The 27315-nt window shown below is 43.5% G+C and overlaps 1 protein-coding gene across 3 annotated transcripts in view; it reads right to left on the reverse strand.

Annotated features, from left to right (window-relative positions):
- The window catches only part of daam1a (dishevelled associated activator of morphogenesis 1a), a 56393-nt gene that overhangs the window by 2509 nt on the left and 26569 nt on the right, over positions 1-27315 (reverse strand). For 2 of the 3 annotated variants that reach the window (XM_018727719.2, XM_018727720.2), the window contains exons 2-24: positions 24946-25181; positions 21002-21091; positions 16051-16122; positions 13675-13769; positions 12350-12683; positions 10665-10775; positions 10445-10548; positions 10287-10353; positions 10093-10210; positions 9689-9827; positions 8846-8904; positions 8468-8655; positions 7924-8211; positions 7713-7820; positions 6652-6681; positions 5574-5671; positions 3773-3857; positions 3402-3508; positions 3003-3091; positions 2540-2708; positions 2347-2454; positions 1238-1298; positions 844-975 (exon numbers count right to left, since the gene is read on the reverse strand). In XM_018727719.2, the coding sequence (XP_018583235.1) occupies positions 844-975; positions 1238-1298; positions 2347-2454; positions 2540-2708; positions 3003-3091; positions 3402-3508; positions 3773-3857; positions 5574-5671; positions 6652-6681; positions 7713-7820; positions 7924-8211; positions 8468-8655; positions 8846-8904; positions 9689-9827; positions 10093-10210; positions 10287-10353; positions 10445-10548; positions 10665-10775; positions 12350-12683; positions 13675-13769; positions 16051-16122; positions 21002-21091; positions 24946-25128 (2835 nt within the window). In that variant the 5' untranslated portion in view covers positions 25129-25181. The remainder of the gene's footprint in view (positions 1-843; positions 976-1237; positions 1299-2346; positions 2455-2539; positions 2709-3002; positions 3092-3401; positions 3509-3772; positions 3858-5573; positions 5672-6651; positions 6682-7712; positions 7821-7923; positions 8212-8467; positions 8656-8845; positions 8905-9688; positions 9828-10092; positions 10211-10286; positions 10354-10444; positions 10549-10664; positions 10776-12349; positions 12684-13674; positions 13770-16050; positions 16123-21001; positions 21092-24945; positions 25182-27315) is intronic. The other variant, XM_018727721.2, reaches the window with a different exon arrangement.

The following is a 27315-nucleotide window of genomic DNA, read 5'->3' on the forward strand; positions in this document are numbered from 1 at the left end:
CCCCCATCTCAGAGACATGGTGGTTTCATGTTTTCAATCGCCCCCAACACGCACGTGACCAGACAAACCTATTAAAAGTTGGGGAATTGTTGACTTGATCACTGAACTTGGAAAGAGGAGAAGCTCAAACCTGGCTGTTAATGACTAACTACAAGGAGGAGAGCTCAGAGCACAGTTTAGAAGTACACTTCTCCAATATGTGGAACAGGTGCCTTCAGATGGCTAGGCTTTTGCTGGCTGCACAAACACAGCAGGATTAGTAACACTGAGGCCCTTATCATACCTCCACTACCCCAATCCACACTCTTTCTGTTAGGTCAGACATCTGTGATTAAAGTCTTCACGGCAATTGTGTGAGTGTGTGGTGGCAGCACTATGGATGAGTACATCCTGAATTTGATCACATCCAGATGCCACCCTTTGGATGTACCCTGGCTAACACTCTCCTTACTTTTCTGGATCTGCCCTTAATACCAGGGTGGAGCTACATTTTTAGTCTCCACAGCAGAGATCAGTGAATATCCAACGTCTCAGTAGGTCACAGGGTCTGTGGTCTGAGGACACGCCAACCTTTTGTCAAACTCTAACTTCAGGCCCTGGGGCTCCCAGCATGCCACTGTCTGTGGTTATCAGTGCCAGATTGTGGTGCTTATCAGGGCCAGATGTGCCACGGGAGGGGGGCATGGAGTGCAGCTGATGTGGGCAGAGGCCAGTTAGTGATTGATAGGGCCTGCAGTGAGGCAATGGGGCTACCAAGGAGAAGAGAGGGGCAGCTCGAGACATTAACAGATAAAGAGCAACCATGTGTCCAACAACATGGCCTTACCCAGTTTGATCACTCACCAGTTCCTTCGACTCCTGAAGGGAGTCCTCCACATCAGAGAAGCTGAAGCTGGCCACGGTGATGAACTGGCTAACCACTGACACAAACTTGTCCCCTCGCTCCTGAGGACGGCTCTTCTGGAAGTCCAGCTCCTGGAGGCACAGAAAGACAGAACAGCCATAGAATTCAGCTTGATTCACCTTCCAAATCCCACTGTAAGCAGTAATGCAGTTCTGAGGGAACTGAACAAGTGGGATCTTGGGATCTCAACTGAGGACTCTGTGGTAAGGGACACAATCAAAAAGTCATCCAAGTTTAGAGAGACAACGCTATTTACGGACTGTGTGACATAAACAAGAAAGAACACTCAATCACGGTGGGAGTAAAGCAGAAGAGGAAGGCCAAGCAACTTACACTCTCTACGTTCTTCAGTCCACTACGGAGGTTGCCAATGTCCTTCTCCAGTTCCATCATGCTACAGGGGAAGAGGGGACAGTAGAAAACTCAGGAGGGTAAGGCTGACAGGATGAAGCAATGCAAGTCCCAGAACTCACACTTTTGAGTCAGGAAGGTGGGGAATAAATGGCCATCATCTCCCCCTGGTCCCGGACACAGAGGTGGGTGCGGTCACACCATTGTTCCAGCGCTCATTGTTGAGCAGGCACAGGAAGTGCTATGCCTTTGTGCCTAACATTTTGTTTTACATTGTCTTACCCACAAGGAAAATCCGACTGTCACAAAGCTTACGGAACAATCAAATCAACTGCCACTTTGTGCAGTAGAGCTTATGGCGATTCTCCACTGTGAACTTCGACCATTCAGGCTGACAGACCACAAATGGAAAACAAACACTGACAAAGCTCTACCTTTCACCCTTGTGTTCTAAAGTTTGTGTGTCTGAAAGGCCGATCTTTTCAAAGGGCCACGAGGGAGGGTTGTCAGAATTGCTCCATACAAAGGCATGTGAAATGACATAATGCAGTCCACAAACCTTACTGCTTTTCACTGGCGCCCTCATTCCTGGTGTCCACAGTCAGGGCAAGCCACAAAGAATGCGCACGCGCACACACGCGCACACACGCACACACACGCGCACACAACCTATGCCTGATTGCACGCACAATGTGGAACATCTAAAGATATACATGGACAGAGAGATGGATGGACAGACAGAGCAATATAAACAGGTAAGACTTCCAAAAGAAACGTGCACATTGCAAGCGAGGGATTCATAGGCAATGATCAGTCCAAAATCTGTGTGTCTAGCTATACGGGCAAAACTGACCAGTGTGATTTTTACCAGAAGAATGAAACAAGGAAACTTCACAAATACAAAATAACACGAGACCAACACCTGTCAGATGATTCACTACAGACAGACAATCTGTTGCATCATATTTCCACAAAGTACATTGAGTTCTTTTGCTGAATGTGGCATTTCTGTGTTGTGGTTACCAATAATTAATCTTCATTATGTTCAAAGTAGGAAGAGATCACAAGGACTTTTTCAGAAGAGCACTCACTTAACTTTGGCTGCTTCTGGAACATTCTTCAGGTCCTCCTGCAGCAGCATGACCTTGGGATACTTCTTCTCCAAGATTGTGATCAGGTAATGTAGCAGAGTAATATTCCTGTACGCACACATACATACACAAGTCACAGAACGTACACTGCATCAAATGAATTTACAGGTCAAGGTCAAGACTCTGGTCTTACTTGTCGATGCTAGATTTGGTGTCAGCAATCTTGTTGAGTGAGGAGATCTTGAAGCCGTAAGCGTTGCCTCTCTGACCCTTGTTCATGTAGTTTCCAAAGGCCAGCACCACCTCCAGCAGCTGCCTGACGTTCCTGCTCTGCAGCACCTCCTTAGAGGCCTTTGTCAGTGCTGGGTGGAAAGGTGGGGAAGTCCATTAGTGGGACTATACAGTAAGTGTGCGTGCTGACGGAACACCTCCTTATGCTGCATGACAGCTACAAGCTGAAGCTTGGAGCACGGTTCTAATTAAGCAGAGCTCAAGGCTGTCTGGCACATTCAAGTGTTTTAACACTTGTGGTTTTTATACATTTTACATGCTGCAGCAGGCCCTTCAACAGGGATTCCGGTCTCATGCTGCTTTATTTTTGCTTCATTGTTAAAACAATGACCAATTCAGGGGTAAGAGAATGACATCACACATACCTTCAACTTTGGGCTTTATTTCAGCTATTCTCTCTGCAAACTTCTTCTTAAAATACAAAGACTGCAGCCTCTGCTGGTAGTGACTGATTCTGTTAGGAGGAGAACAGAGCAGAGAAAGAAAGGGTAGGAGAAAGACAGTGACACTTCATGAGATTGGAACAACTCAGCGGTTGGTAGGAAAACTGCAATACAATCAGTTAATTAAGGTCTCTCCTGCATAAAATATACATTTGCATTTGTCATTGGTTTCTCAACTAAAATCGTCTCCTTCCTTTGCAACTGTTAGATTCCAGATCTGTGTGTGTACACCTAAAGGCCTTGTAGGTAGTCCGCAGCATGCCACCAGGGTTTACTTCAGAACACTGTATAGATGGAGGTTTCCTTTAGGCAGCTGTGTACCTGCTCATCTCATAAAGGAAGCGATCTGCCTTGGCCATTCGGTCCAGCTCATGCTTATGTTCCTCCAGGAGGTCCACATCACTCTTCTCTGGGACAAACTTCAATAGCTGAGGGAAGATGAGGAAAAGACAACACATATTTGCAGAGGATCCTATCTTTAACAGCAGATAGATGGAGCTCAACGGAAAGCTATGGAAAAGGTAGATACCAAGCTTGAATGCCAAGGGCTTCCTGGAAATATGATTGTATCAGTGAGCTTCTTTTGTTCAGCTGACATCCTGGTGTGGACAGCTCTCATGGGCAGTACTTAACCTTCTGGGGTACCAGCACCACAATGGCAACTTGTACCCACCCACATCACTCAGACCCACCTGCTCCAGCATATCCTTGGGAAGGTCCTCCTGTTCATCCATGGTCATGATGGCCCTTTTGATCTCTTCATTGGACAGCTTCAATCTGCAGAAAACACTAAAGTCTCAGAACAGGGCCTCCCATTCACCAATCTGCCATACTGTTTTTTCAGAGAACGCCTTCCTAAAAAAAACTCAGCTAATTTGGTCTTCATTACCACAGCTCATTATGCAGGCCTGTATGGAAGTCCCGGAATCCATTTGCCCTACAGTTATTTATCAAAAACTCATAACTGGCACTTGAAGTCTTTACTTTTACTTTACCTGTCTTTACTTCCCTATCACCCACCTGTGAAAGTACTCATGTCCAGTTCTGACAATGTCCATCTCAGTTATGCACTCATACACATAAAGAATACCATCTCTAAAGCTCATATCCCATCCTTCATAGTGCTCCCACAAATACAGCAGTTTGTATCAACTTACATACTATAACTAAAATGCTATACCACCTTCCTCTCACATTCGAGCCCTGTGATTAGCCCCTTTTGCACCACACCCTCACAGCCAACAAGCCCACCCACTCCTGCAGCACACACTATAATCTTCCAGTCCTCAAGGGCAACAAGAAGCTATGAGTTTTATAAATATAAAGGCATATATATGTAGGCCAAAAACACTGAACTTCCACAGAACCATACCAGGAACAAAAATAGTGATGTGCCACCACAGAGTCTCATGTTAAGAAACACACATTAAAATGTCACAGAGGGAATGAAAACCCTGCTAATATCGTGAGCTGTAACTATGAAGTGCAGGTTAAGATACGCAGTGTGGAAATAAAGTAACTCTACCTACGAATCACATGTCTGCAACTATGTCTTTCTCCTAATGTAATTCACAAATTACATTTCTCTGAGATGTATGTCACTTTGGAGAAAAGCATCTGCTAAATGAATAAATGTAAATATAATTGTGGATTTGAACATGTCTGAAAGTCTTCTTAATCTTGCTATACCAGATCCTTTTTGGAGATGAACATTAAAAAAAAAAATCTACAACTCATTAGCTTCTTTAAAATATGGCACATTTTTCAAATGACGACATGTAATGAGGCAATATCATTCCAAGTGCACTCACTAATAATTTTTATAATCCAAGTGCATATTTTACAAGTAAATGTACTTTTCAGTATGAGATCAGAATAAAACTTCTGCCATGTCATGAGATCTCACTGTAGAGAAGTGAGAATTTTTCATTTTAATTGACCATGTTGCTTAAAGTGACATTATATTAGACTAGGGGCATAAATTTAGTTGAGTTACCAAGTTACCAAGAATGTAGGTTATCAGTAGAGGATACAAAGAAGACAAATTCCAGGCTGAAGACATAGCTGTGGGATAAGGATGTGTGAAATTAAGTTCATAATAAGGAGGCAGACGACTGTTTATGTTTGCTGCTATGGAAACCAGATAGCAGTGACTGAGTCCAGAACACAAACACAGGCCAACATTATCCCCTTATGAAAATGTTAAAGATAGTTCTTGGCAGAGGCAGATGCTGAAAGATGCTGTCAGATGCACAAAACCATTCCCGTGGAAACACAAGCGAAACAATGTAAATAGGGGGGGGGGAAAAAAAAAAAAAAAAATTCTTTAATTGTGAAGTAAGAATTGTATTTAAAAAAAAAAAAAAAAGGTCATGGCTGGGCGAGAGAAAGACATTCCCCATAAGACCATCTGTGAGCACTGAACAGCAGATGACATCTGATATATCTGCCAGACAGGGTCTCTCTCTCTCTCTCTCTCACACACACACTCACCGAGACAGTAGGATGTTGCAGTTCTGTGCCCGGCGACCATCAATGACAGACAACTCCTTGACCCTTCTAGAAGACACTGAGTCATCCTCTGTCTCCTTCTGCAGAGAGGGAGAAATTCACCAGTGCTCATGGAGCAATCATGGTGTCCACAAGTGGAACATGCCATGGTCACAGCACACTGCAAAGTTTGATACCTTTCCAACTCAGCCTCTTCACTTAGTGTAGCCCAAAAGACAATGTGACTCATACACCATCTTACAGCTGCTGGGCAGAGTTTGGCTGCACTGAACATCCCGCAGAGATGTCAAACACTCAGGATTTATTTATGCTGCAGTCATTCAAAACTTCAGTGAATCAATTTTGTTTTATGGAACTTAAATTAAGACCAGGCATTGTATGCAATACTGCATAAACTAAAAAGCTGTTGATCAGGGGCTAAGTAGACTGGTGCCCAAGACGAGAGAACTAGCATTGCGCCATGACACCTTTGGTGGCTGTAGGACTTAGAAGGGAGTCAATAAGCAGCAACACCCAGCATCATACGGCCATCGCCCCACATGCATCCACGACACTGACATCAACGAAAAACCCAGGCTATTCAAACCATCACAAAAGCACTCATGGACAGTCAGAAAACACACCAGCAACACACACGTAGGTTCTCATACAAAAAATGACAAAAAATGAAATGGCTATGGAAAGCAGACATGCTGGACTCCCAATAATAAACTAGCTTTTTCAGCAAGTGGAAATCTGGCCCTTTTACCATCTTGAAGCACCCCCAACTGTCAGCAAAAGGACCATAGCTGGCTAATTACACACAGGGACATCTTGAAAAGGTGACTAATAAACTGAAACACGTTGTTCAGCAATGAGGCATTTAAAATTGCAAAAAGCACACCATTTTTTCCATGGCAGCTGGATCACTCCTCATAGCAGTCTCCTGTATGACTGCTATCAGGGGAATAAGTTATGACCCTACATATAACACAGATAGTTCACAGGAAAGACGAGCTCAGCTGTAAACGTACAAGGAGAGACAAAGACACCATCAGTACTTCAGAGTAAAGTCACTCACCTGTTTGTTGTTATTGGTCATAAAGAAGTCCTAAATGCAGGCAGAAAGCAGGGAGAACGCAGCATTCATTAGGACAGAGCAGTGTGGTGAATAGCAGTAAAAATGAAAGCCAGTCTATCAACTCAACCACTAGTGACTCCACTGGGCAAGCCAAGGCATTTGAGAAAGACCGGTTGAGTGCACAATAAATGTTAATGGTCCCATTGTTTCTATAAGGGAAAAAATTATAAATTTAAACCTTTCCAGTGCCACAAAAAGCAAGATTGAGTCTTAAAATGACAAACTACAAAAATCAGCTTTGATTTGCTCCATAAGCAAATTTAGCAATGTAGCCATATCAGTAGCATCATTTGAATCATTCTGCAAGACTGGAGAGGTTTATCCTGACATCACTTTTCAGAATCTGTCCCGGTAAAGCCCACGTCTTAAATAATGAGCACCTATTTCAGTCTTTTGTTACTTTTGAAAAAATTTCTAAATGAACACTGAACGCATAAGGTGTGTCCTTACTATCAGGTGTTCTTTGTGTCTGAAGAGAATCAAGGCAGGAATTTACTAGGAACAGATTTTGAAAAGTAATTTGAATGTAGCAAGAGCTGATGGTTTACCAACTAGACCAGCTGAGCTACACTTAGTGTAATTTCTGTGGAACACAAACAAGCAACAATATAGATCTTGCTCAACAGTCTTTGGTTGAAGATGGCTTTGATAGTACTTATCCTTAATTGCCCTTATCAGGGACAAAGTTTACCAACAACTTCTGAGGAAGGCTCTAGATATTATCACAGTACCTACAGTGCTCAGAAGACCTTGCAAACCTCAAGTCAAGCAGAGATACAATACATGCACTTGTTTAATTGTTTCAAACTGCAAATTTCATCAACATGCATTGTGTCAGCTGTGGTACCAACTTAAAGCAGCAAAATGAAGGCAGACTATGTTCTGCATGCACAACACATTTAGTACTGGTCTGCAAGTCTGGACCAGCTGAAAGTGGATGCATCCTCTGAACCAGGCTTTTTGCATGTTTGGAAATTTACCAGGATGGGATTGTACTCTACCTGCTGCCTCTGGTATGCAGAGAAGGTCTTTTCAATGTCCTCCAGGTCCAAGATTTTAAATACCTTCCCGTCATCGACCTGTGTCCACACTGTCCCCTCCAGCTTGTTCTGCAGATAGGTGAACACTTCAGGCATATATCAGAGCTCTGTTTGTTTTACAAGGACCTTCTCAGGTAGAAAACTGTCTCCTTGGATCTCAGGTCATACCCACCTCTGCTAGCTTGGCCCAGTTGAATGACTTGAGTGGGTTGGATGGCTGTGGGATATTCTTCTTCTTCAGAGATGATCCCAGTGGGCCCCCTGGAATCGGAGGTGCCCCAAGTGGAGGTGGTCCTGGCGGGGGTGGAGGTCCACCTGGAGGAGGTGGAGGAGGTGGTGGACCTCCACCAGGGGGTGGTGGAGGGGGAGGGGGCATGCCTCCTGGAGGCGGAGGAGGCAAAGGACCACCTGGGGCTCCAGGAATGAGTGGGGGGCCACCAGGGATGGTAGGTTGTGGTCGCTGGAGAGATATGCGAGCAGGACAGAAAACGACAGGGGGATTGGAGCCATAGGTTGCAAAAATTTTAAGAACCCTTAGAAGAAGCATCTTTTAAATTGTTGTTTAAGATTTGAGTGTTTATGTGAATATATCCACACCGATGTCAGGAGATATTAATGTCTTTGAATAAGATCACTAAAGGAAAGGATAAGCCATGAAGTGATGTGGGGGAAGCCGAGTTGAATTAGGCAGAGAGGATCATGGGATTGTGGCTTACATTGCTGAGATCATGAAGTCTGGAGGACAGCTCTGCTACTTGCTGCTTGACAATTTTGTGTTCACTGGTCTCCTTCTCTAGCTTCTCCTTCATCTTGTTGAGCGTCTGCATCATGTCCTCCTTCTCCTGTGTCTTGGCTTCACACTCTCGCTCCTTCTTCTCCAACTTCACCTGCAGCTCCTGATGCTCTGTGGAGTCAGAGGACAGAAGTCACCAGACTGTCCAGTGCAGACTACATTCAATCATTATCTGTTGCCATCTGCAATCTCAGGCCAAGACAGGTGTGAACAATGAAGCAGTAATGCTCATGTACCAGCTGGGTAATGTTTCAAGCAGCTAGTCCAAACATGTGAAAAACATTAAAATGCATCATCCAACCTTTTCGCATTTTTTCAGCCTGCTCTTTCCACTGCTTTACTTCGTTTTCATTCACCAACCTAAAACAGCACCACAGAATGGACTGGGTAACGCTCTGAAGGCATGACAATCTACAGCATAGAACACTCACTTAGCAAGTAAGGCTGACACAGTAGTTGTCATCTGGAAACTGAATTAAGATGTTTTAAATGAAAACTTGTATAACTAATTTCAGGTCCTTTTTCACTTTACATGACACTGTTGAGCTGAACTTCACCTCCGTGGATCAGAACTTCTAACATTCTTGTCTGAAAAAAGCCCAACCACTACAATATGCCAGTCTTCATTGACCTTCTTATTCCAAATGAGGGCTTTAGGATTACATTTTATTATACAACATGACAGTAATTCTTAAAATAATCTACTGAGTTAGTTTCAGATTTCTGGGTAGTATTAAAGCCTTAGAGCTTTTTAGTTCATCGGGGGCATTACATTTATTCATTTAGCAGATGCTTTTCCAAAGCAACAAGCAACTCAGAGAAATACAAAATGCTTAACATTAATGAATCATAAATTATGAAATGTAGAAAATGCATGAAAGGGGTCAAAAATCTCTTTTTTTTTTTTTTTTTTTTAAACTTCTTAAAAATAAATCCCAAAATTCTGAATCACTTCAATTTCAATAATTTAACAAAAAAATGTAAAGCAGACACAAAATACAGCAACTGCTTCAGAAGGAAAAAACATTTCAATATGTATGTGAGAGGACACATGGCTACACAAAGTTTACAAGAAACAAAGGCAGAGTCAGTAGCAAGCTCCAATCTGTCTTAGTGGCAGCTGCATTCTGTGCAGGGAACTCACATTCGCACAACGTTCTTCACATTGAAGTTCTCCAGTGGGGTAACGTCTGGGTCATGACCCTTGTCAGTCTGCAGAACGATCTGCTGAACGATGCGGTCCAGGAGCAACCAGTACTGCACCGTATTCCCACTTCGCTTGTCTGCGGAGGAATAGGAAAAGGAGCTGTCGGGCTGGCATAGCCGGAGGAGCAACAAATGAAGACCACAACTTGACTAGACCCCCAAGACATGAGGGAACCATAATCTTAACCATAGTCAGTCACAAGCTTCCCAATGCATTGTCAACAAGTTTGTAGCTGTTTTGGAAAACTTCAGGACACCCCATTACTCATAATATGGATTTATAGTATTCACTTAGATGAATTTGATCAGAGCAAATGGAGACTGTCAAATTAGAGCACTTACAGGGCATCAGGAGACAGTGCTGTAGGACAGACATGAAGTGTGGATATGCATCCGTGTGGTTCATCTTCTTCCTGATGAGGTCAAACATTTGGGTAGCACTTTTAGTGTCTATGTGCACCTAGAACAGAAAGACAGAGAGCAATATCAGGGATGATTCATGAGACTTCATGGATGAAAGAACACTTGATACTCACAGTGTCAAACCGCTTTGACAAGGATAACTCGTCTTCATTTCTCAGCATTTCAAAGTAGTCCAAATGTCTGCAGCAGAATGCACAACAGTTAGCCAGTGCCACAAGGAATGGGCTTCTGTCAGAGTAGGCAGAGCCAGGTGGATTGTGGCATGACTTACCGGTCTAGAGTGGAGTTCTCATGAGATCTTAGCTTGTCAATGACTGGCTGGATGCCAAGCATTAGGAACTCGTACCGAAGGTGGACGCGGAACTCCAGGCTTTCCTGCAAACGTCATGGCAATTACATACAGTGTCAAGCGAGTCCAGAAACTATGTGGCCAGCAGCTGGTTGGTGGAGCAGACTGATATGGTGCAAAAGAGCCATGTCTCAGTGCTTACCTCACCAGCCCCTTGACTGAGCACGGCATTGATGAATGACATGATAGCCGTCTTTAGGTTCACCTCATCTCGGTACCGCCCAGTGCTCCGGTCCAGATCATTTAGTAGTGTCTGAGAGGAGAGAACATACATTACACATGTCTGCCCATTTGTGTGCACTTGGACTGAGCCTCCCTCACCACCGGTGTCCACCAGTGGGTTCTTGGGTTGCTGCAGTGACTGGCACCCACAAGCTTTTGGCCACAGCTGCACCTGACTGCTAACACAATGGAGGTTTTGAATAGGGTCCATTCAGACTCCATGTCCCCTACCTCCTCCGGGACCTGAGAGAAGTTCTCACGAAGGTGGGAGTTATCATTCCGGACAGGGTCCTCCAACAATCGTTCCCAGCACACCCTCACTATACGTTTGGGTTTACTGGGTCTGTTCATCAGTTTTCCCCACCATCTGATCCAGCTCAGCACCTCTCTTCACCCGAGTGTCCAGAACATGTGGCTTCAAGTCAGATGAAATTACTACAAAGGCAATCATTGACCTTTGGCTCAAGAAGCTCTGGTACCAAAGTACACTTATGAGCATCCTTGTGCTCGAACATGGTGTTTGTTATGGACAAATCATGACTAGCACAAAAGTCCAATAACATTTCACCATTCGGGTTTAGATCAGGCAAGCCGTTCTTCCTAATCACCCCCTCCACATTTCCCAGTCATTGCCAATGTGAGCACTGAAGTCCCCCAGCAGGACTATGGAGTCTGTAGGTGGGGCCCTGTCCAGAACCCCACCCACTCTCTCCAAGAAGGTCAAATACTCTGAACTGCTGCACAACAGTTTTATCCTCTCTGCGACCTTAAGTCGCATTGAGGCGACCCTCTTGTCCACTGGAAGAGACTCCAACTCTACAGCAGCCAGCCAGGGAGTTGCAGGTATCCCCACACCCACCTGGCACCTCTCACCCTGTGCAACTCCTGAGTAGGAGAGAGACGACCCCTATCGAGGAGTTTGGTTCAAGGGCTGACACTGAGTGGAGGTGAGCCCAACTATATCTAGTTCTCTCTCAACCTCCTGCACTAGTTCCAGCTTCTTCCCCCCCAGTGAGGTGACATTCCATATGCCAAGAGCCAGTTTCTGCCGTGAGGGTCCACGACACCATGCGACACCTTGCCCCCTCCTGCTGCCTGAAAGGCATTTCACCCAACCCCCATGTTGGACCTTGCAGGTGGTGGGCCCACATGGCCCCCCACGTTACCTTTTTGGGCAGAGCCTGGCCACCAGGCGCTTGCCCAGGAACACTACCCCCAGGCCTGGCTCCAGGAGTAGGTCCCGGTGACCCTATTCCGGGCAGGGTACATGTTGTACTCTTAATCTCTTTCATGGGGATTTTGGATTGTGTTAGTCTGGATCTCACTCCAAACCTGTTTGCCTTGGGAGACCCTACTAGGAGCATACTGCTCCCGACGATATCGCTCTGGAAATCCCTAGATCACGCAAGCCCTTCCAGCACGACAAGGCCCCGATCCAGGAAGAGCATTAGAAAATACACTATCAATAAAGGCTTGCCAGATGAGCTCTCTGGGATCAGGAAGAACTCCCACGTCATATCAAAACACACAAATGCATAGTATCATGTAATTAATGTGAGGGGTTTGTCATGACCACCAATCACATGACCATTTTTTCCTCGATACCTGGAAGCGTGTCCTCTCGGAAGCAAACTTCTGGTAATACAGCATTGCCTCCAGAATCTTCCTGTGGCCACCAGGCACCAGGCAGACAGCACCCATGATCTCTAGCACAGCCACCTTGGTCTTGATGTTCTCTGTGCTCAGGCTCTGGGCAATGATATTGATGCTCTGAGGATGGGCCAGTACATGGGCACGGCCCTGAGAATTGTTCATCAGTGCCTTGATGCAGCCAATCAGTGAGGTGTGGATCTGGGACTCTGTGGTCTCATAGTCCATAGTCTTCAGGAAGTTCAAGATGCATGTCAGGCCATCCAAGTCAATAAACCTGGTCACAAAACTGAAATCCAAAAACCATAGGATTATAACAACTATTAACATTTGTACAACTATTGTGCCTCCAGTACAATATGACTATCGTATAATTTGTAATGAGACAAGATCAGACAAAAAGAATAGAAACTCATCTTAACAGTGGGTAGAACTTTGGTACCAGCTGAAGCGCTCTATGTCAGGGTTGCCCATCAGTTCCCCAAGGCCAGAATGAACAGTTTAATCATATACCCCTTAAATTGCTCAAAAATCTTATTTTACTCTGGTCTGAAACACTATCTCTGCATGAAAAAGAGTGAGTCCTGAAAGAACAGGCTCTTTCAGTGACTGATAATGGGTCTCCCACTCAAGATGTAAAAGGTTAACAGAAGCATCAGCAATCTTTCTGCAACAGTAAGGTACTCGTTCCAAGTGAGATGAAGTGGGCCAAGGATTTTGTATGTTACAAATGAAGAAACATTTATACCACTAAGCTGCACTCAATTACTCAGTTAGGAGCTTGGCACTCTTAAGGCCTCTATATACAAGCCTTGTGATTAATCATAAAGTGGGTCATTCAAATTACATTCAAATTATACCCAACAGCCCAGAGACTCCCTGATGGTACAAAATTAACACCGTCCACTTTACGCTTTTCCTAACATAACATACCGCTAAGTCACCCAATTCACAGCTGGCCTCTAACTAGGCCAAAGACAAGGAAACTTGTTGTTTCCATGGACATCTTATACATACAACATGGCGTTTTGTGCCCATAACCACTGTAGAGCAAGTTAGGCCAGTGAACTCCAGCAACTCTCAGTCCAGTGCCCTTTTATGTTCTGTGAAAACACTATCTGCCCCCAGGTACCAGGGCCTAGTGGACTTCACTTCCCAGGTGTCTTCAGTTGGTTTTATTTCACTGCAGTTCTCCAACTCTGAGCACTTTGAATGTATCAGCTGTACTCTGTCCTCTGGTATCTCTGCAGTACATTCAGCATCCTATTCTACACAATTACCTCATGGGTTGTGTCCGCAAAGCTGTTTTCAAGCTCTCAATGGTCTTATTCCTTTCTTCCTCATCTTCTTTCTCCAGGGCCAAGAGTGTCTTCCTCTGTTAATTCAAACAATATTGTATAAAAACATTTCTAAATTCAAACAAACTTGAAAAAAAGGCTCAAGGAAATAACCTTACCCTGCCTGATGAAGGTAGTGCATTGCAGAAAAATCCTTTGTAAAGCAAATGTTCATAACTCAGACATTACAGTTCGTTTCAATTGTAAAAGTTTTACACATCCTTTAGGCCCCAAAAGTGACACCCATTGATGAAAGGGGGGGACAAAAAAAAAAAAAAAAAAACCCACCAAACCCCATTAAAATGGAAGCAGTTACTTGAACAATTAACAGTATTTATCACAACACAACAAGGCAGTTTCCCTACATTACTCACTCTATATTGTATTGTAACCGCACTGAGGGGCACTGGTATGGATTAATGTAACTAGTAGGTGTTAGTATGCACTCCTGTACATTGTCCACTGTTCCTTTCTGACTGGCTGTCACATTACTGATTGATGTTCAGCCTGCCACTGGGGAATTCTGGGGAGTTCAAGGGGTGACATAACCATTGTGTGGTGTGGGGGGCTCAGAGCAACCTGAGGGAGCCCTCAAGTGTCCAGCAGACTCCCGTACTGTCTGGCATCTTTGTCAAGGCTGCTAGTGAAAAGATGTACACGTTCAGTGTAAAAGTTCTTTTCCAGAACATGTCTGCAGTAGCACCACAGGGGAGACCCCATAGTATGTTTGTATCTTGGAGGATTACTGTACATCAGCTGAACCCAACCATACTACCCAGAACACCTGACTCTCAATTTTCAAGAAGCGTCTCAAAACATCTCTTTCTGACTGGCTTCTTTTGGGATCTACTCCATAAATTTGTACTGCATTATTTGTCACAGCTGGTAGTATAGTGGTTAGAGCTGCTGCCTTTCGACCCAAAGACTGCTGCAAGGATTTACCTCCAGTCGCAGTACCCTTGAGCAAAGCAGTAACCCTAAAAATTTCGCTAGGGGGGAAAAAAAAAAAAAAAAAAATTAAAAAAAAAAAATAAAAATTACCTAGCTGTATAAATAAGTAAATAAGGAGCTTAAAATTGTAAAGTCTCTTTGGATAAAAATCAACAAATGAATAAATGTAATGTCAATTACTACCAGTTCTATATGTTGCTACTCATGTAATGTTACTGTTCAGTTTTAAAACACAATCACTACCAATTTTACATGCATTGCCCATGTAACATATGCTGGTTTAAACAAAATAACTGAGCGTACTTCAAAAACTGGGTGTCTAAACCTCTGTGTTGATGAAATACACTTCTGTTTTTTCTAAATTGCATGTCGCTTTAGAGAAAAATGTCAAAAAAAATTTAATAATTATAAACATGAATGTTTCTGATAGACACACTCGCTCAGGACAATGTTTTAAGTCTTACAAACTCCCTGTTTTACACCCATAGTTGACAGCATGTCCAAACATGGAATGACCTTATGTCTCAGCATCATCCACTACAAATTCTCACTTTTCCCATAACCACCCCCATGCAAGAGCAATGTGCTGCAATCTACATACCCAAAAAGTCCCAAAACCTACTCTGTGTGCATCAGTAATGTGCACTGCATATCTCATTTAAGTATAGCTACATGGTGTGGGGGAGGGGTCAGAAAGACACCAGCTGCACCCCTATTTCCTTTAGAGGGAGCAACAAAATAACAGGGCAAACAAAAACTACACTGACAACTGACATACGATGCATAACAATTCACAGGAATGCCAAGAGCTACCCAGCCAAAACAAGAATGATTCAAGACCACATGACCAGGACACACATTAAAGAGATGTAGAGAAGAACTGTCACTTTCATCTTAAGAGTCTAGAAGCTGTATTTTGTGGTGGCAGCAGACATAGTGGGGAACGATCAACTCCACAACTGTGATACACTCTATGGGCTATCGGAGCCACATTCCACCGCAACGATGCAGTGGAAGTCCAAGAAATGGTACCTATGAAGCACTTGTGCTTGAATGAGCTTCCCCACCAATGTGCATCAACCCCTACCAGGAATTTGTCCTTTTTAATGGGGTTTTTAAACTGTTGCTTACAGATGTGTAGGAAAGTCCTGTGAAAACTCAGCAATAACCATACTTGGCTTTTGTGACCGTAAAACACATTGCTACATCTTAACCTCTGAAGAGTTTTAACTTTGCAGGTATTTTGAGTAATAAGCCAATCTGCTTGAATTAAAGATCTATAAAATGACAGAGCCCATTAAATAGCCAATGTAATTCAACAAGTTCACAAATCACATTAATGACATGGCCAAGGGCAGTGGGACTTACAGCAGCCATGGAGCTCAGTTGGTCAATGTAGAATTCTGGCCAGCTGGTGGCCCCTTTGTTTTCCTCTTGCTCCTAGAAATGTGAAGACAAGTGTTTTAGGTGTCAGATACTTATGAAAAAGACATATAAACTAGATTTGGTATTTCTAAGGAAAATTGCATACTGCGTATTTTGTTGATGCAACACGGTGTCAAATGCAATATCTGTGGAAGCAACAGAATGACCCAAAAGGAATTAATTGTCCCACTCTACACAAAGTGGTAGTAAAACTGCTGGTAGTTAAGTGAGAGGGAGGAGACACTGTATGTCAAAAATTAACCACATGCAGTAGAGAGGCTACAGGGATTTGTAAAAGAAATTAGGTAAAGACGGGATCCCAAACTACGATAGAGTTTCCCCTCAAAATCGGCTTTGCTGCTCTGGATTAAATGACCACACAGAGGCCACACTAGGATAGCAGAACACTGCTCAGTCCAGAGGGGGAGAGAGAGAAAGTATCAGGTCAAGCCTGACATTGCTACAAGAGAAAGCACCCCCCCCCCCCCAGCTCTGGTAGAGCAGACTGAAGCCCTCTTGAACTGTTGATCTGTTTACCCGAGACAAACCAAGCAGCGCTCAGTGGCTAGAGGGAAGGATTAAAAGGAAGGCGCAAACAGTTTCACTAAAAATCCAAGTTCAGAGGACTAGTACAAAACAGAGCCACGACAATAAGGGAGACAATATCCATCTGAGAATAAGACAAAATCAGCACATCAGCTCTCACTCTGCCCATTTACAACCCTGCTAGCCAATAAACATCAGCCATAAATCCCGATGCTTCGGAACCAGTTCCATCCCAGCAGAGTGAGGGGTCAAATATATATAACCCTCTGAGGTTTTGGCATAGGATGGAGACAGTGAGAGGAAGTCCATTACAGGGTTTTTCCTTTTTCCATTTAGCTTCCAGGAGTCAATTCTTCACAGACTATGATCTTATACACCCTATAGAGGAAAACCAGTGGGAAACCACACAATAGTGCATTGTAACATACAGATGTTCTTCTTTAATTTACAGCCCAATAGGAGACCCGTCTACATTTACTAAGGGTTTCTCAGGCCAGAAAATAAGACCAAATGACTTGGCAACCAAAGGAAACACACTTCACTTCCAGTTTCCGAGACTTAGTGGTGGGGCCATTGTTTTACAGCACAGTTCAGCAAATTTACTCATTTATCTACTCTGTTGGGACAGTAAGCTGGATTAGAGCCATCAGTAAAGTCTCTAGTCTTTTGGTTCAATGCAGGTTTCTTGAGCTGGAACAGAAAAATGGATAGGATCTAGTTCCAGGAGAGGCTGACAGGTTCACTGTCTTTCAATATCAGAAATAATGCTAAAAAACTGTCCACAATAGCAACTGATCTCTATGACCCTTAACAGCAAAAAAGGTGTTTCTTCTTTCAGAATCCTGTTGGATGACAGAAGCAGATTCAATCGCAAATGTGGTCAGAGCCCCTCGGAGCCCGGTAGAAACAATTGGGAGATTGGCACTTGTAACTGAAATTGTGTACTACATTAAAGGAAGGATAAATCTTAACTAAACATTCAACAAACCACACAGGGTTGGGCTGAGACCAACTATTCACCACCAATTAAAAAGATCAAATAGGATGTGGCTGCATGGGCCTTTCCACCTATTTCAGTATTTGGTAGACTTTATAATACTGTAATATACTTAATACCACATGTATATATGTACAGTATTCATCTACTATACCTATTTGAAAACATAGCCTTTTACTTTTACTTTAAAAAAAATAAAAATAAATAAATAAATAAAAAATACATTGACTTCTAGATTAGGAACAATAAAAGGCCCAAAAATCATACTTCAAAACTCTCACAATTGCAAGAGATGGGTGGGGCTTCTGTACCAAATACAAGATTTTACTATTGACCTGCATAAACAAAATGATTAACAGCTTCCAGGCTAGGCTGGACTCTATGTGGGTTGTATGGAGGCAGCGTTGCGCTACTCAAGACTCCTAAGATCTCTGCCTTTCATTCAGAAGTTTCACAAAACTCCATTTCTGTCACAGTCAAGGCTCTTCTGGTTTTGGAGAGATGCGAATACCTGTGAATCTTAAATGAACTATTGTTATGGTCTTTTGCTCTCAACCCAGATCTCACCCTACTAATAGTTAAAATGGGGTGCTGGATACATCATTGTATTGTTACCTTTATACCTTCAGCCCTTGTTCTTTCTATGTGAACACATTTTTAATTTCTTGCTGTACTGTTTGTATGTCGTGACATATAATGCTGCTCATAACAATAAAAGAAACTGACCAAAACTGTTCATGGTCACATTGACTTCTCTCTGTGACCCTTAACAGTGGAAAAAGTGTCTCAATTTCAGAAACAAAAACATTTGAGTTTTACACAAGCACCCGAAAAGAAGGGAGCAGATTCAATCACAAACATGGTCACAGCCCCACAGAGGCGTGTAGATACGGTGGTTAGATTAGCATGCGTAATTGTTCGTGTGCCGCACTGAATGAGGGATAAAGCTTAACTAAACATTCATTAAAACACACTGGGCTGGGCTGAAAACCCAACTTCTGCTCTGTATGTGAAAAGGAGAGGCTGTGCTCAAGTCCTGCACAACACAATGGTTGTTGAATGACGTAGCTAAGACAGGGAGGGGGGATGTTTTCTGAGGGGGCCTTAAAAAGCTGCACCTGTTAGGGGTACGAATTATCCTGTTTTCTCCAGAAACGCCACGCACACTTCCTGTTCTCTTACCTCGCCAATCTCTGAGTTGGCCTGTGGTCTTTGAGGATCCGCCTGGGCCGATGCCAGAATATCGGCTGAGTCTGCAGTATCACAATGACTGCATGAGCAATATGAGCCCTTCCTCTTATTTCACTAGCACAAAACACTTCTACTCCTACCCATGCATACCTCCCTGTTTAGATTTCCCTCCTACAGCTAAGCTAAGAAATGAACTGCTGAAATTTATACTGGAATCTGGCTGTAGACCAGAACAAATGGCCCCATCTCCCAATAAAGCACAGGACTACAGTTTCACAAAATAGAGACACAAAGCAGGTCACAATTTCAATCACTCAACATCATCAGCCCCTCAGTTCCCCAAGTCTGATGTTCCCAGATGACTTACAATGGGCTTATAATTGGGTATCATCTGGAAAGGTTGAGCATGCAGTTTTAATGCTGTGAATGGACTCTCTAATCCAGCATATGTGCTTCCAAAACAATATCCTACAGTGTTTCGGCCAGCGGTCAAAAAGATCGATTCCATAGCCATTAAGATGTTGTATATGTTTTTCAATAATTGCTTTATCAACTTTCCACTAAGTCATCCAAGTATCCTTCAAGATGTTGAAGTGGACGTTAACTCTTGTATGGGATGCAACTCAGTCAATTACAGCTTGTCATACTTCTGTATCTGAGTTTAAAAATCCTGAATGTTAACCAAATTTAAATCCACTACTGTCGTAGCCCAAACAAACCCCAGTATGACACGAAGATCCCGCTGCCCAGGCAGTGGTCACCATAACCTTTGTGTTTGTTAAGATGCTGCGTCACCCTGAGGTCATCTGTACTCCTTCGAGGCAAACTGCCAGAGATTTAATTTTGAAACCAAGATGTCCGTAACATCCCAGAACACAATCAAGAAATTCAGAAAAGTTTTAAAGGAGGGGGTTTTTATAATAAATTGGTTTATTGGGAGTTAGTTAATATTATTTGTGATATGTGAAATGTAGCATTCAGCTAGTATCTATTGCATACATTGCTGTGTGATAAAGAAAACTGAGTTGAGTTTAAGTGCCAAAGCATCTCACAATACAGAACAAGACAATGCGATCACTTTTCATCCACACATGTAATGCTAAGAAAACACAGTCAACAAGTCCAACCTTTCAATCTCTCCAGCAGCAAGCCCGCTGAGTGTTTTCAACACAGATTAACATTGATGGATATCCCTCCCAGTAATTTAAAAATGCAGATTTCTATGTTCACTTTTTTGTGCAGACACCTCCTATCCTGCTGTGACATGAAACAGTACATGTTCTTTGGCAATCTGTAAATTGGAACAACATTCCAGAAGCTGGGATGACAGTTAATGTCCAAGTCTTCACATGCATCTAAGAATATGGATGAAGAACAGGACAAGCACCTCTTAGAGAGTTCTCTGTAATGAGAAAGATCTATACCTACTGCAGGAGGCAGGGGTAGACCACCCAAATTCCATAAAGTCACAGAAGAAAGCAATTTTTCTTCCTTTAACTGATTGGAACGAAAGTGTTCTAACCCCATGCCATTCAACAATAACTGGGCAGGGTCAGCAGCTGACAGGTCAACACCTGCTGTTCAGCCGTCTCTATGGCAGCAGTCACAATCTGTCAACGTGGATCTCTTAATACAACTTATGAAGGAGGACCCCCAAAAGACTGATGGCCAATTATACACAGATTTGCACAAATGTGACCCCACTTAGGAACAACTTGGCTGTTGTCAAGTGAAGTGTATCCAACCCCTCATCCGGCGAAGCTTTCCTGCTTGGGTGATGTTAACGTCTGGGATATGAGTGGAGCTCATTAATATTGCAAGCCTCCACATTCACTGAGAGATTTACACACTGGGTCTTTGACAGAGATGTTTTCCAGGAAAGTGATCCATTAAGGAAAATAACCTTCTCAAAGTTAGGTGAAGTACACTCAGCATAAGGGATGGCTTTGATGTGCTGGGGGGGGCTGAGTGTTTAGGGGTTGAGGGGCACAGTGCTTTATCTGGCGCCAGTGATGAAGGAGTGCTTTCACTGGGGAGTGCTTTTTCTGTTCCGTCTCCACCCCCCTAACCTGCAAAACCAGCTCATTTGTTTAAATTGGTATGAAAATATTTCCAAGTCTCTTACCCCCCTCCCCCCCTTCACTGCATTTGTGTCCTCACCTTCTTTTTACTGCAATATATCTGCCACTTCTTCTCTGCTGGGAGGGCAAACATGGCCTCCCTGTGTTTTTCAGTGAGGTCCAGCTCATCCTAGAAGAGAAAAGAACACAGAGGTACTTATATCTGAGGTCACAAACAACAAATTCATAACAACAGAGAACCATTGTTGCAAGAGTGTGGGTCCTCTACAAAATGATGCCAAACTGATGAAAAAGCAGAAAAGAGATGTCCATCCTGTTTGTTCTGGACTGTGACAGACCAGAATTGGGCAGTCAACAACTGCATGTTTCGATCCTGCCCCTTGGCAGTAAACTGAATAGGAAACTCCATCAGTATGATGGAGTCAGGTTATGTGTATTTCTTGTGCCATACCACCAAACATCCTGTAAGGCTTAGGAATTGCAACCCAACCCAACCTGGTGAATGGGATAACCATCAGATCTTTCAGGTGCAGGGAAAGAGGTACAACTGGGAAAACACCTGGGAATCCATCATGCACAATTGGTGGCCAAAGCCAATTCATGAAATCATTAAATGGTTGACCTGCACTTATGTAACGCCCACTGAATTCCTTGGAAACCTTCTCTGGTGAAACAAAACCCAGATGTCTGGGTGCAAAGTTAACAGTTCATGAGCAAGTTATTAGTAACAGCTCCAACTTCTCATCCCACCCCACTCAAACAAACCCAATTTTGTATCCATTACAAAAAACAGCAGGACCAAGGAAGAAAGACAAGGTAACCAAAGATGGGAAAATGTTGTAAGGGTACATGCGACCAAAAAAAAAAAAACAAAAGCCCCCCCCCCCCAACTCTTTCGCAGTCAAAGAGCTTTTTTGGTTTAGGAAGATTTAATTCAAGTTTAACATTTGAATAGATGAACATTTACCTACAAACAATTAATCACACAACCTGTATATGGATAACAAGCGAAGGCATGAATATGGCGAGACAAAGCCACAACATTTTTCACCCCTAAGCCAAAGGCCACTCCATTTCTTGAAACTGACAGTGTTTTGCAGGAGCTGATCCTTAACCTCCAGCCCAGAATTCAAGGTCAGTCATGAGCACACTAAAAAGTAGGCAGAGGCCATTTCCTTTTCATTTCCAGTGAACTCTCAACATTAACTGCACATCCTGTGGTTATAGATGTTCTCTGTGCACACTACCTCAGCCCTGCCCTGGACCCTCTAGAGATTACACAATTGTCTCAGACACTCAACTCTGTCTTCTTCCTCTTTCCATGAGGAACTTCCTCTCCGGGCTTCCATGAAGACCACCAAACATCTTCTCCCCTCGTCCTGTGGGAAATGGCCGAGGAAGCTGAGCTAGCCTTACATCCTGGTTCTAACCCATCTCCCCTAAAAAGATCCTTACCCTACATCTGTGCCCAACCTTCCATCACAAAAATCCCAATCCACTTCTGGGCCATTCTGTTCCTTCCAACTCTGTGACCTACCTACATAAAAATGTGACCTTTTTTTGCTCATCAAAATTACATATATATGTACATATGTGCATAAACTGAGTTTTAGGTTCTAAAAGTATTTATTAGTTATTAGTTTTCTTTGCCTCTGTATAACAGAAAGACGGCAATCTAAAAACAACAAGAGAAATATAGGATTCCACTAATTAAATTTGTTTGTTGTGGATTTGGGAGCACAGGGATATGGTGTGCTGCCCTTAAGGCTACTCTGAGGAGAAGGAGTAGAAGCATCTGGGCACTAACCTTCTAGTATTAATGGAGGTACCTAATCTGTGCATAGCCCCACATATAGTCCTTCCACTCTTCCTTTAACATCATGGTACAGTTCTCTGTCTACATAGACACAATTAACTGTTAAACACAGGAATTACACTAACAGGGGTGAAATTCAAAGGCTCTTTAGACTCTTGGCCCCTCTTGTGTTTATATGGCAGTATAAATAGGCGAGTTATTCACATCTTAAACGGCTTGTAGGGTCTGTGAGATATGCTGCAGGGCAAATACAGAGAAGATTTTGGGGGGGGTGGGGGAGATAGCAGGCAGCCATCTTCATATGAGAGGTTGTCATCTCTTCTAGCTCTTAACCCCAACATGGGAAAAACAGGAAGTGCATCTGGTTTAACCACCTGCTTCCTTCCCCTAGTTGCTGGTCCTAAATCTCTTCTCACCGTATGTCGTTTCAACTTGCCAGCAAATGCACAGTTCAAAGACACTGTCTCCAACAACACACAAGAGGTCGCTTCTGCTATATGGCAGGAAAAAGGGTTCAAAGATCACCCAGACAAACCTGATCAGGAAATTAAGTTTTAACAAAATACAAGTTCAAAACAAACAAAAACCCTGTGTGCTTAACCTTTACCAGACAGACTCACTGTCACTCACAGCACACTACTGGCATTTTTTTTAAATTTTTTTTAAAAAACAAAATATCTGCATTTTTGTGCACATTGCCACATTTTCTTTTACGGAAACCTCGTGTGTGTTTATAGTGTCAATTCTCATGCAATTAAGGTGTGTCCAGTTTGGGGAACTTGAATCACAATTTGACTCTTCTGCCTTATAATTCCCAATCATCTCTGTCTCACTCAATGGCTTCCTGAAGGAAAAAAGTACAAAGTCATCACTGTGCCCATTCTGGAAGAGGTAAATCAAATAAAACTATTAAAAACTGCACTATATTGAATAAAAGCTTCTCGGTGTCCCTGGAACTCTTCTGCCTCTTGTACAGCTGAGCAGGCAGAGCCTTTTAGCCTTGCGATGAGCAATGCAGGCGAGGGGCCAAGGTTCCACGATAGCATTGTAGCCCCCTACTGGGAATGGCAGGGCTTCAAGGACTCCCTTTAGCCCCCCTTGGGCAAAAACAAGGCAATGACTTTGGCAGACCTCAGGCAGCCCTGGCTACAGGCACCTGCTCCAGATCCCCGGGGTTTCTGTAAAGGAGATGTAGCAGCCGTTGACTCGGCAAGCAACTGAGTCTTTCTCTCTGCAAACAAAGGAAGACATCCTGCAAGGCAAGACCTATCCAGGCAAAGGTCTGCCGGTGCCCAGTGTGTCATCGCACACGCACTCTGCCAGCTTTCAGAACATGAAAACAGGCAATTAGTATGGGGATGAGTCCAAGCACTCTTGTGGATCAACAGCATGGACACACATGGAGGCAGGGGAAAGGAAGATCCCTGTGGGGGTGGAGGACACACTTCCTACTACCCTTCTTACAAATCCCAAGGACTGCCTTCATTCAGGCCCAACAACTGTTAATCAATTAAATTAATTTTCACATAAACTGATGGTAGAATGAAGAAAATCACAGATATATAGAGCTACACTTGTTTCATTATTAATGCTGCATTATTAAAGCATGCAGCAAAGATTGCTATTGTCAGTAAAGATGATTTTTTTTTTTTTTTTTTTTTTAAAAAGTTCTTAGTACTGTTGACCCAGGAGGTTAAAACAGACACAAAGGCCTGCAATGTAGGATGGATTATTAGTTCAGGGAAATATGAAGAATGACATTTGAAGATGAGCCATCTTGGAACTTCAAATGAAAATGTCACAAAGGCAAGGAATGGCTAATATAAAATAACAAAAAGGTTAATGCAATTTAATCATCGTGTTTCAGAATAAACATCCTACAAGCAGTTTATAAGATGCTGATAGGCAATCTGGACCTAAGAATCAGAAAGAACAAACAAGTGAGCCGGTCACTCCATCTCTTCCACTTCAGCAACATTCAATCCACTATTAATTTCAATCTTGCAGTTCCAAAACAACAGAGCAGAAGGTTCATAACTGTCAGACTACAAACAACCTCAAATCATCAGAACTTATAGCCTTATGTCTAATAATACAAAATATTGCTGAACATACTCAGCTCAGACAAGGACAGGTTATGAAAACTGGGAAGGAAAAGGAGGACAGGGGGAAGGAGATGCATGGGACCTGTGTATTAGAGAACATACCACCAGCTCAGAGAACATGATGTCCAGTTCCTCAACAGGTGGCATTGGCAGGGATGGCTCCATGGTTTGCAAGGCAAAGTTGCTGCCATGGCGCAGCCTGTAGGTGATTTCTGGGTGGTCATTGCTCTGGAAGCAGCAGAAGATGAAGGAGAAGCCCCGGGCATTGCGCTTACGAGGAGCCATGGCCTCTACAGGGCGCTGGCGTGGCTTTGGGTTCTCGTGTCAACTAGAGCTCCCTGTGAAAGAGAAAGGTCAGTCAGTTACAGTACACAACAGATTCCTGTGAAAGACTGACACCATGCTGACTGTGACAACTAGGCAGGGAAGGCGATTTGGCCAAGCGAGGATGTAAAGCAAGACAACACTGCCTGCAAACCTCCAAGAGAATGAGGAAGGCCCTCAGCCAGGTTAACAGCCACGCAGATAAGTCACTCAGATATTCTAAAAAGTGCAAACCCCTGCAGATCAGTGCAGTTGTCTTTTTTATCCATCCATCCATCTTCCTCCGCTTGTCTTTTTTAATGCATATTTAATTAGATGAGGGCCATTAAATTTATTCCAATATCAACAATAGCCCAAATGAATCAGAGAAAAGCACTGGGTGGATAAGGCTACATAAGAACAATGCACTTGTCATCACCCTAGAATGAAGAATTTTATAACACAGCAGGCAGATGTAAGACAGTGTAAATAGAGTTTGGACACAGTGTTGCATGAGACAGAAACAAAGGAAAAGCAAGAGGCAGTGTCCCCTTACAGCTGTTTGAAAAACAAAGTACAGGACACATCCTTCTAGTAGCTATCCCTGCCTTCCAGGCTCAGGGGCAGACAGAGGAGTGGAGATATTCTCAGAGCCACAAGCTTTCTGGCATCTGACTGTTGTGTGTGCTCTGTCTGCAATCACCCTGCATTCCCCACACGGAGGACAGTAGCGGATGTGGATGGCGACACCACCACCCTGCTGTTACCACCCCACCCACACTCATCTCTGTGCCTCAACCCAGGCATATCTTCTGGGGAGGGTGGCAAACACGGTAAAAGGATGGCCTTTAGTCCAGACAGTCCACTAAAGACAACATGGTTAACACATCCAAGGCCATTTACAAAACCATTCAGTTAATGAGCACTGCCTTCAGTGGCCTTCTGCCCATCTACTTTGTATTTTTCCGATCACGAATGCCACAAATGAAGCATACAACAGCCTGCTGTGCTACTTCTCCATATTTAAAATAAGCATACAGGGGACTGGGGGGAAAAAAAATGAATAATAAAGTGTATGGCTCTGCTTCAAAGACTAGCTCACATTCCATTTCAGTAGGAAGCAGCGCTTTGAAGTCACCATGGATGTGGGGGCTTCACCCTCCATCCTCAGGTAACAGGCAGGATATATTTACTGTGGTTCAGTCATAGCAAGGCACTGCTGGATCGCATGTCAACAGATTCCAGCTGTACAATACCTGCGCTTGAGATGGGAATACCTCACTTCATGCTCAAAGGTCTTGCTTTAGGTAGCAGTAGGTAATTGAAATCCAGTACTATCTACTGCTTCTCAGACACAGATGACATCATCATATTACTTCACAATTCAGTCAGGCCAGAGTAAGAGAAGTTCAGACTACAGGGCACAAGGCCATTAAAGCTGAGCCAACTACAAACAAAACCACACCAGCACAGCATGCTGAATAAAGTAGTAGAGCTGTGTCCCAGAGGCCTGCCATCCTGACTGATCTACACATCTGGGGGTGTAATGCACAAACATTTAGGGTTAAAAGTGAATTCTCTTGCAACTCTGCAGCTGGTCCGTTTGTGTGTGGGTTCCCCCCTATTTTTTTTTTTTTTTTTTTTAAAAAGAAACCCACAGCACTGCTCAATGGGTGTGAAAGGTAACATTGTTGGCCAACATGCACTGTGAGGCACAACAAACATCTGTCCATCACCAAGAGGAAGGGGAAAAATATGACCCTGAGCTCTACAATGCTCTCTGGCTTACACACAACATCTGTGTTAGAACTGGCCTTAACACATCAACATCAGGTTGGAGGGTGCGCCACCCTTGGTCACATGATCACACACCTGTGCACTTTGAAGGAAGTAGAGGTGCCCTGAGGGTGTGTCGGAGGTTAGGGGTCAACATCTTCAACATTAAGTATTTGTAAGCTTCTAGTTCAAGCCTTCACACCCTACAGAATAACAGAACTATTACCTGGGCTCCTCTCTAAGACCCGCTCCTTACTCATCACTATGGGTTCAGGAGCAGAGAATTTTACATAAGCTTGGAGTATGTGGGCTTCTGAGAGTGCTGCACACAAGATACGACTCAGCCTACATGTACATTTATCTGATGCTTTTCTCCAAAGCGACTTACAATGT

The sequence above is a fragment of the Scleropages formosus genome, chromosome 15 (assembly GCF_900964775.1).
Source record: "Scleropages formosus chromosome 15, fSclFor1.1, whole genome shotgun sequence".
NCBI classification, from domain to species: Eukaryota; Metazoa; Chordata; class Actinopteri; order Osteoglossiformes; family Osteoglossidae; genus Scleropages; species Scleropages formosus.